Source organism: Castor canadensis, chromosome 11 (genome assembly GCF_047511655.1).
Source record: "Castor canadensis chromosome 11, mCasCan1.hap1v2, whole genome shotgun sequence".
Lineage (NCBI taxonomy): Eukaryota > Metazoa > Chordata > Mammalia > Rodentia > Castoridae > Castor > Castor canadensis.
The window spans coordinates 92,524,236-92,534,910 of NC_133396.1; the positions used below are offsets into that span (position 1 = coordinate 92,524,236).

The window sequence follows — 10,675 nt, forward strand, 5'->3', positions numbered from 1 at the left end:
TTACGTCAAATTCTGCCACCCAGAGGTAGTCACTGTTAACAGTTTAGTACAGTTTTTATTCTTTGCATATTCATACTCTTTATGTTTTAAATAAATTTTATCTATCAAATCTGAGTAACTTAGGTTTTTTTAAAAAACAGGATCTCATTATGTAGCCCAGGCTGACCTCAAACTCTGGATCCTCCTGGTGCCACTATGCCTGACTCTAATTTTCAATCTTTATTTATTTTTTGATGAACAACCATGAATGTTTCCCAGGAATGAACACCTAATCTATTTCCCATTTTTTTTTATTCTAGAGAAAGAAGATGTTATTTTAAATATTTGAGTGAAAGATAATTATTTTCCATAATAGAATCTGAGAAATTAACATCTACTTTTCTGCTCATTTGCCTGTTGAGACAGTGTTTATTACAATCGATGAGATGGGTGTTGAAAGAGAAAAAAAAAATGAAGGTTCATCCGTTAATGACAGCTACAAATGAGAAAATTCCAGATGGTAAACCATGGATAGCAAAATGAATTTAGTTTGCTTATGTTTATGAAACTCTGATAACTACCACAATACGTGAGTGATACTCCTAATAAACAGTCTTAAACACTTTAAAGACATAGATTTTATGTTCTTAGAATTAAAAATCAGGCATTTGTGTCATAGTAAGCAAATTGCATGTAAAATATAAAAGCATGGAAAAGCAAGAATTAGCTTTGGGAGAAAGAATTTCTGACATCACTGGATAATTTTTTTTTCTACCATTGTGGGCATTCCCTGGAAACTTTTTGGATGCAGTTGAGGATTTCCTCTTTACAGGCTTTTCACAATATTGTTGCATTACAGGAAGCCAGCCCTACTATAAAGGGGGTGCAGCAGAGCTGTAGTTCTCAGTGGGTTTCAGCTGATTCACATCAGAACTGCCAGAGCAGTTAGCAGAAGACGGAAGCACAGCAGTACACCTGAGAAATTCATCAGCCAAACAACCACTTGATACAGTAAGTGTAATCCATTCTCTGAGCGGCACTCAGCCATACAATAGATTTATCAGTATGAAGAAATACGCAGAAAGCCTTGTGGTATAAAGATCGGTGCAAGCTTCATTGAATTGTAGTTAAAACCTGATTTTTTTTTCTTCCACCTAAATGATGAAAATCTTAAATTTTGTATTCATTCATTATGGTAGATGTCTTTGAAACAATGAAGTGACACTGCAGTCCCTTACCTAAAATCTTAGGACTCATGGTAAAATGATGTGAGTTACCAGATACAGAGCATTTCCTTCTATAATTAATATTATATTTTCTCATCCCAGAAAATTATCTCAAGTCCAATTCCTTGGTGAAAGGACCTCTAGAAGTCATGATTGCTTCACAGTTTCTCTTTGCTCTCATTTTTGGTAAGTCAATGTCATTAACTAGACCAGGGTTTTTCATCTTCACATGATTGATATTTGAGACCAGAGTATTCTTTCATGTATGTGGGGTTGTCCTGTGCATTGTAGGATATATATCACTATCCCTGAACTCTATGTGCTGTGCTTTCTGCCCTAGGATAGGAGCAATTTACTTTGCCCCTTCCTATGTCAGTTTTCTTATGTGTACAGTATTGATCTTCAGTGCCCCATTTGGGCATACTATTGAGAATTCAATAGAATGGTTCATGTATAAAGTATTTCACACAATGCTTGGTGACAAATACTAAACACCCTGCAAAAGCTACATGATTTTGGCTATTATAGTATTCTACTAATAAGTGGAATACTGTATATTTCTCGCTATACCCTATACTTATATATTCTAGCAGCTTGTGGTTGGCAAGAATGATCAAGAACCTAGAGTATGGCCAATAACAACAGTGATACAAAAAAAGAAACCCACTAGTTCCTTCTTATGTTTCTCTTCTTTAATTTTGAAAAGGTAATAAAATCTGTGTTATCCCAAAAGCCACGGAGATCCAAAACTAAAACAATACAAAGCATAGTTAGCAGAGTTAAACTGTTGCAGAACTAAACTCTACTGTTCTTCTCATGTGCCTCTCACCACAGTGCTTCTCGTGGAAGAGAGTGGAGCCTGGTCTTACCATACCTCCACAGAACTCATGACTTATGATGAGGCCAGTGCTTATTGTCAGCAAAAGTACACACATCTGGTGGCGATTCAAAACAAAGAGGAGATCGAATATCTAAACTCTTCATTGAGATATGCACCAAGTTATTACTGGATTGGAATCAGAAAAGTAAATGGTGTGTGGATCTGGGTAGGGACCCAGAAGCCTCTGACTGAAGAAGCCAAGAACTGGGCTCCCGGTGAACCAAACAATATGCAAAACAATGAGGACTGTGTGGAGATCTACATCAAGAGGAAGGATGATTCTGGAATGTGGAATGATGAGAGATGCAGCAAAAAGAAACTTGCTTTGTGCTATACAGGTAGGGAGTTTGAGGCAGCAGTGGAAGGTGTGAGCTGCTTGACAAATTTATAGTATGCAAAAACTGGTCCCACTGTGGTAATTTAATATTCTAAAAAATACAATTGTAAAACCTGTTTAACTGCTGTGGTATATTTTTCTTTGTGTGAATGTTGGCAAGAGTATATACAGATATATCTACATGTATGCACATACGTACTTCCATGCATATATAGAATGCATATATATGTACATACATACAATACATATTTTAGTTATTTGTTTATGTGTGGTAAATGAAATATCTTCAGAGCTTGTGATAAAATGAATTTTCTATGCTTGGTGCCAGCTACAGCTATTCTCCTACTGTCTGTACATTAAGACCAAGGTCCAAAATGGATTAGCTGGAAATCCGATTTGACACTTTGTAAAACATTTCATTTAAAATCTTAGCGCTTGTATTACTGTCTCTGTTGTACACTGTTGATCCTAAGGAACTCATGATAAGCACCATAATAATTTCCCCCATCATGGACTGTGTTTTCTGCAGCTGCCTGCACCCAGGCATCCTGCAGTGGTCACGGCGAATGTATAGAGACCATCAATAACTACACCTGCAAGTGCCACCCTGGCTTCAGTGGACTCACCTGCGAGCAAGGTAATTCTTGTTCTCACCTCTTCTATCACTTGAGATGGCAGCACCATTTCATACCTAGCTGATTCTGAGAAAGGTAGCATCTCTTCCCCTCCCTGGATCATATGGTATAAACAGGGTGGTTAACAGCTGCGATTATGAAGTCAGAGTGTTCATGGATCAAATCCCAGAATCACCTCTTGTCACTTATGTCAAGTGACAAGGCATTCTTTTGGGATAACCATTGTGTAGAGGCTGCTATTGACCAAAATGCCATTATGTGGCTTATAACGATAGACACACTTTCCAGGTTTCAGAGTAAAATGAGGATAATAATACAAACCACATGGTGCCTGGCTCACAGGAAACAATCAATGAGCAGTAGCTATCTATGGTTTCCAGTGTTCTTCCCATCTACGCCAGGTGAGAGATGAACAGAACTGATTTGGGTTCCTCTTTCAGTTGTGACCTGTAAAGCACAGAAAGATCCAGAGCATGGAAGCCTGGTTTGCAGTCACCTATTTGGGAACTTCAGCTACAATTCCTCCTGCTCTGTCAGCTGTGAAAGGGGCTACCTGCCCAATAGCATGGAGACCACACTGTGTACGTCATCTGGAGAATGGAGTGCTCCCACTCCATCCTGCAATGGTAAACCTCTTTCAGGATGCATACCATGTTCTCTAACTCATCCCTCATTGCCTGGGTTTTAATCCAATTTACAACATTTTCAAAAGTCCACTGAATGTTCTTTTTGTTGTTGTTTTTAGTAAAATTAATTCTCTCAGATAAAATATCTGGAAAATTCAGTACTCAATGATTTGAAAGAGGCTTTTTCAAAAACAATTTCTGTATTTGAAATGAATATTTCATTTCAGGCTCTGAGGACCTTTAAGGGAGACCACCTGGTGACAGTGGAGCCAAACTCTGAAATATTAATAATCTTCTCATCTTTTAACCTTCCTCTGTTTAACCTTCCCATGCAATGAGACCATTTTAAGCCCATGCTAATCAAGGAGTCTTAATATCTCTTTTTCTCACACAGTCACATTTTTTTCTTAAGCAGAGATAAGAAGTTTGGCTCTTCAGGTCTCACTAGCCTAAAATAAATCAATGACCTGTAGAAGTCAGTATTGTTCTTATTCCAATGAGTCATAAATTCTGTTCATTTCTGTCTATGTAAATGACAAAATAGTTCAGATACCGCTCAGCATAGTCATAGTAAAAATTAACCAGAAATGTTGGAAATATCAATAATATAGAAGAAAGACTGTGTTTGGGGTGTTTATATTCCCAAGAATTAACATAGGACTTTGGGTTCTACTCTGTGAAAGAGACTTTCTTTTCCTGTTTTAAACTCCAATTTAAAAGGGAGTAAGATATAATTCTGTTAAATGTATGGTACTCTTTCAATTTCCTAGTGGTTGAGTGTGATGCTTTGACAAAGCCAGCTAATGGTGTCAAGAAATGTTCCCAAAGCCCTGGAAGCTATCCATGGAACACAACCTGTGCATTTGACTGTGAAAAAGGATATGAACGAATGGGAGCAGAGATCCTCAAGTGTACCTCATCTGGGACCTGGGACAATGAGAAGCCAATGTGTAAAGGTAGAGTCACTTCAAATTAGGACAAACTGCAAACATTCTCTTTCTCGTGCACACTTGAAATAAGCAAGGCAGACTAACGTGAATTGATACCTGTGTTACAGCTGTGACGTGTGATGCCATCTCCCATCCTCAGCATGGCTTTGCGAACTGTAGCCACTCTGCTTCTGGAGAGTTCACCTTCAAGTCATCCTGCACCTTCACCTGTGAGGACAGCTTCACATTGCAGGGGCCAGCTCAGGTTGAATGTACCGCACAGGGGCAGTGGACACAGCAAATGCCAGTGTGTGAAGGTGAGCCTGAGAGTCCCTCCTTTACATTTCTGTTTTTAAAACCTCAGGCAGCAAAAAATCAATCCAGATATCCACTTTAAATATAGACGTCAGATTTGATGGGCAACACTAATATTTTTGAAATTTATTTGAAAGAATGAATAGTTGGCTGAGGGAAGGAGTATATGTAACATAAATGAATACTTTGCTGACTTCTAGACTATGGTATGTTAATATAAATTCATAGACATTGCCATGGAGTAGGCAGAATTCTTAATCTAAGGGAAAACACATTAGAAAATTTAAATTCAGAATACTGAAAACATTATATGAATCTCAGAGTAGCATATATTTTTTCTAAAACTCATAACTAATAGTGGTAAGAACCTTCAGTATGGTGTTACCTACAGAGATCTTCACTCGCACATAGACACGACAGTTTAATTCACTTTGAAGCAAGATCATGGCTATTAAAAACAGGCAGGTTTCATTATCAGGAATTGGCCTTCTCAAAACCAAACATACCACTATGCGCTTCCCAGGGGCAAAAAGCCACTACACGAAGACTAAGCTATAAGCACACCAACTTTACATGGGTCCTTCTCCTTTCTTTTTGGTGTCATCTGGAAGAATCTAGAATCCAAAAATGGTTCTCTGACTGTATAACTTTCCTTAGTTCTACGTTCTTATGTGTGTGAGAAAAACATCAGCAGGAACCAACATTCCTGTTAATGAACACTCACTAATTAATGTGGCCCTACAGGATAGCAAGAAACCCACATGTGAAGGTGCTTTGTTTGTTTTTATTCTATTTATTATGGAAGCTAGTGAGCAGCTCAGATACTTGGTTATCTTCATATACCTGCTTTAACCTAATACAAATGCCTCTGCAATGTTCCCTTCTGTCTTCCAGCTGTGAAATGTAATGCTATCTCTCAACCCCAGAATGGCTTCATGACCTGTATTCATGCCCCTAATGGAGAATTCACTCACAAGTCCTCTTGTGCCTTCCGTTGTGAGAAGGGCTTTAAAATACATGGATCACATCAACTTGAGTGCACATCTGAGGGACGGTGGACACAGGATGTCCCCTCGTGCCAAGGTAAGACTGAGTTCAGACTCTTAGGGTACAGATCAAATTCCTCATAAGTTTCTGAACCTCAATTATTCCAAGGGGTTTGATCCGAATTTTCTACATACTGAATACTACTAAGTAGTGCCTATTAGTGATATTTATTGGTGATGTTTAAGCCAGTTTTAATGTTTTGTAGTAGAGTTTTCCTAACAACCACCCATGTGCCTATTGTTCACAGTGGTACAATGTGCAAGACTGGCAGTTCCAGGAAAGACGAACATGAGCTGCAGTGGGGCTCCAGTGTTTGGCACCGTGTGCAAATTTGCATGTCCCGAAGGATGGACCCTCAATGGCTCTGCAGCTCTGACATGTGGTGACACGGGACACTGGTCTGGAATGCTGCCTAGCTGTGAAGGTAATGCATTGTTTAATAGTGATTGTCTGGGAAGCTAAAGAAAAGACCAGGATAGTAACTAACTGTTCATAGATCCAAATTAGAATGGTTGCCTGGGATAAGGAACTAGTGGACATTTTATTTTATGAGGATAGAAAGAAAACAGAAGAGGTGGTATATGTATGGAATGGGTAAAATTCTGACAATTGGAAAAAGATCTACAGAGGAAAGGAGGAGAAGGAAACAGAAAAAAAGAGAGAGAATAGAGGGGAGTGAGAAGGAGAGAGAGAGGAGAGGAGAGGAAAAGAAAGGAGAGCAGAGACAAGGAGATGGGAGGGGAGGTGAATAGAGGGGGAAGGAAGGGGAGGGCAGGGAAAGGCAGAGGAGGGGAGAGGAGAAGAAGGGAAAGAACAGGAGAGGAGAGCAGTATTAGCCAAGGAGTGAGGTTTGGAACAGATCTAAAAGAAATTTAATGCCATGTTTCTGCCTTATGCGTTTAATGGCATTGCTCTTTTGCTCCTAGAAATCAATGTACACAGAAAAGGCCACATGATACGACAGAAAGATTTTAAAGCCAATTTCTTCTCCTGATGATTCTTCCCCTCTTGTTTCCATAGCTCCCATTGAGTCCAACCTTCCCTTGGCAGCTGGACTTTCTATTGCAGGAACCTCCCTCCTGGCAGTGACATCATTTCTCCTCTGGTTTCTGAAGCGCTTTTGGAAGAAAGGTAAGGGAGGTCGTGAACGTACTCCAAAAACATTTTTGAAAATATTTTTCCCCCATTGATGAATCATAGTCTTCTTACAAGTTTTCACTTATAAGCTAGTAACTTGTATTTTATTATTGTACACACACAAATAAACTGTCATATAATTTAGTAGAAGTCATGGGAAAAGCATTCATAATGCAACTGATCATGAAAAGAGTTTAGGGAAATTGCACAGTGCAAGAGACTGCTGTTCCTATTGAACTCCATGTTGCCCTTGGAGTTGTGCAATGATTAGTGCTCCTAGGGAAATGGATAAAATGCTTCTTAAGAAGATTAGTTAGAATATAGTCTTAAAGTTGGGAATACTATTTAAGAGCATACAAACACACCATATCCATGCTCATGGCATGTTTAGCCTATAGGATTTAAAAGTTTGAAATAGGTTCAGAATCTACACACTAGGAAATTTCATGTAAAAATCCAGATTTTGGACTTTTGTGAAAAAATTGGAAGAAGAATCTGGCAAGCTGGGCCTGTAACTGTTTTCTGGTATTAGAGAGATGCTGTGCCCTTTTATATGTGTTACACTTTGCATTTACATTAGTTGCTACCAATTTGGAGCTACATAGTCCTCGATGCATGAGGCATAGGGTTTGAAAACCCTGATGAATTGAGTCAAATTGTGTCTGGATTGGTTTCAAAGCCATTAGTCCAAATTAATGGTTGTCTTTCTCTTGCAGCAAAGAAATTTGTACCTTCCAGGTAAGTTGCACTCTTATACAAAGAATACCATTGGACATTATATATATTTTTCTCTCTTTGTATTGGAAAATGGTGGTTAATATAGTGTTCTCATATATTCTACAGCAGCTGTCAAAGTCTTGAATCATACAGAAACTACCAAATGCCTTCTGACTTCATTTAAGTTCAAAAGGACCAGGTAAGAGTTGAACAGGACATGTGTATGAAAGGGAGTCTCCTCTCTACAAGTTCTGTTTCTTCTCCAGCCACCCATCCTACCCTCTCCACCAACCTGCCATTTGCTAGAGTGAGTCACCATCTTCAACATCCTAGAAATTGTCTCCTTTCTTTGTAGAAGGAGAGGAAAGAAATCGATATCTGCCTTTCTTGAACTATTTTATTTATGATAGATAAAAGTGATGGTAAGAGTTAACCCTCATTTGGCACTTACTACTTACTAGGCACAGTTCTAAGCTGGAAACTCTATGAGATTAAGGCCTATCACTCTATTGCTCATCACTGGGATGAAGAAAATGAAACACACAAGTAACTTAAGTAAATTGCCTGGCAACTCAAATCACTGAGTCACTAAGTGGTATAGCCAAGATTCAAACAAAGGCAGTCTGGTTCTGGAATTTGTGCTCTGACCATTGCCTGTGCTACAAAGTGCTTTGGGTTTTTTTTGGTGTGTGGGGTGGGGGAAGGTGCAATACTGGGGTTTGAACTCAGGGCCTCACATTTGCTAGACAGACTCTCTTCCACTTGATCCATGCCTCCAGCCCATTTTGCTTTAGATAGTTTTGAATAGGCCTGGGGTACTCTAGACTGTGATCTTCCTATTTATACTTCTGGCATAGCAAGGATGACAGACACATGCTACCATCCTCAGCTTTGTTGATTGAGATGGGGGTCTCTTGAAATTTTTCCCAGGCTGGCTTCTCACCACAGTCTTCCCCATCTCTGTCTCACAAATAGCTAGGATTACAGGCATGAGCCATTGTCCCCTGTTTAGAAGGTGCATTTTATTATCACTACCAGTATGCAGAAATGTCCTGATAACACTCATGTTTGCTCGTATTTGCAGGAATACAGGTGCATCCAAGGGAACTAGAGTGATGCACTGAAGACAGGAGAGACAGAGAACTGTTAGAGCTCCTGACCTTGCTTGCCTACTGTCCTTGCTGCCTTATGGCTGGGACCGAAGCCTCAAAGGCTCAGAATTCAGTGCACAAGACAAGCTTTCCACCAAGAGACTCAGTTTCCTCTTTCTTAGTCTTAGGATCAAGAAAGTGCTGGCTACTGAAGCCAAAGGAGATTCTCTTCAAGCAAAACTAAAGAGACCAAGACTCTGGAATCTCAGAATTCCTTCTATAATTCTCTCTTGCTTGCTCTGGAATCAGGGCAGAGAAACAATCCTTTGTGGCTTTGTTTCTCTTTCTTGCCTCTCAGTATTTCAACTGCTAATTATATAGCTGTTGTCATGGGAATACATAATAATTATGAGTAGTTAAAGGAAACAAGTTGGCCAAAGATACTGTATTTCTAACTTGGAAAAAAATGACAATGCTTTAATACCCACAGGCATGTATGGGAGGGTGGTTAATGGTGCAAGGTGTAAATCCTACTGAATGCTGTGTGCCAGGATTATCAAGCACAGTCTTAACACTTTTATCCCTATGGGATTCAGCACTTTCTAAAGTGGTCTTAGATATAGTGTTCTATTTACTTTACATTGAATACAGCATAATTTCCAACATTCTTACTTCAGTACAAGGATTAAAGGGAGTTAAATATTTATTGTGGCCTCTGGTAGGGTAAAAGTTACTTATCCTAGACTACCACCTCTTTGTTTATTAACAAAATTCTAATGTTATATCTGCATAAATTTATTTTAAAATGGGCAAATATTAAGCAATATGAAGTTCTGAGTGTTTAAGAACATGACACTATCAGGAGAGTACAAACTGAATGGAGGTTTGTATATTGTCAGGATATTTATGAACGTTTTTCACGTTGAAAAGCTTCCAGGAAGCCAAATATTCTGATCTGAGAAAACACAAATGAAAAAAATGAAGATACAATTTTATGAGTGTCTTTGTTGAAAAACCATGTAACAACTTTGATGTTTTGCACTCCTACAAATATGTTTGTCAGATGTGATATGTATGTTATATGTAAATACATAACTCTTGTATATTACATAAGATTTTAATTCCACCATAAGAACTCACCATGTAAAGGATCCATCTAGTGGAATTTCAAGAGCGAAGATGTCTACCACTTGTTCTGTAGTTGTTTTATTCTGTACATAGACACGTGTTTTGGAAGACGAGACAGCTTGTATGAGCAAATATTTATATTTATTTATAAGCATAGCTACCAACATAAAAACTCTCTACATTTCTACTAGTTTAATATATCTTAAAATTTCAGAAAAATTCTTGTGGCAATGGCAAAGTAAACAGTAAACAAGAAAGTGTGATAAGGATCAGAATAGATTTTTTTAAAGAGTCAGAATAGCTGTGAAAAGGAAGGAGAGAGATGGAGAGAAAGGGAAGGAAGGGAAAGAAAGAGAGAGAGATTTAGAGAGGGAAGGAAGAGAGAATGACTACTAAGATCAGACTAGATGTGGAAGAAATTATTAATTTCTCTGAAATTGTTCAAATACAAGTTCCTTACACCACATCAGAAACAACTCTGTTGTTTGTATTTGTATTTAGATTTATGTAGCAGTTTAAATTATGATTTAAAATATTTTATCATTTTAAGTATGTATTTATTTAAGCAGTATCAGACTCATATTTGCCATGACAGTATAAAGTTTGACAATAAATGTGTTTATATTCA

At 38.3% G+C, this 10,675-nt stretch overlaps 1 protein-coding gene across 2 annotated transcripts; it reads left to right on the plus strand.

Moving 5' to 3' along the window:
• Positions 1 to 713: 713 nt before the first annotated feature.
• On the plus strand, positions 714 to 10,675 carry LOC141413870 (E-selectin-like). Of its 2 annotated transcripts, none has more exons than XM_074047529.1 (13): positions 714 to 990; positions 1,308 to 1,391; positions 2,040 to 2,423; positions 2,952 to 3,059; positions 3,498 to 3,683; positions 4,454 to 4,639; positions 4,741 to 4,929; positions 5,822 to 6,010; positions 6,222 to 6,398; positions 6,995 to 7,105; positions 7,828 to 7,849; positions 7,958 to 8,027; positions 8,913 to 10,675. In XM_074047529.1, exons 2-12 carry the CDS (start codon positions 1,355 to 1,357, stop codon positions 8,010 to 8,012), a joined length of 1,644 nt encoding a protein of 547 aa, XP_073903630.1. In that variant the 5' UTR covers positions 714 to 990; positions 1,308 to 1,354; the 3' UTR covers positions 8,013 to 8,027; positions 8,913 to 10,675. The 2 variants fall into 2 exon arrangements, with proteins under 2 accessions (XP_073903630.1, XP_073903629.1); XM_074047528.1 differs by having other exon boundaries at positions 716 to 990; positions 7,955 to 8,027.

Coding starts and splice junctions, on each gene's coding strand:
- LOC141413870 (XM_074047528.1), top strand. CDS start 1,355: ATGATTGCTTCACAGTTTCTCTTTGCTCTCATTTTTG. Junction 2,424..2,951: donor ACTTGCTTTGTGCTATACAG/GTAGGGAGTTTG, acceptor TGTTTTCTGCAG/CTGCCTGCACCCAGGCATCC. Junction 3,684..4,453: donor TCCCACTCCATCCTGCAATG/GTAAACCTCTTT, acceptor TCAATTTCCTAG/TGGTTGAGTGTGATGCTTTG.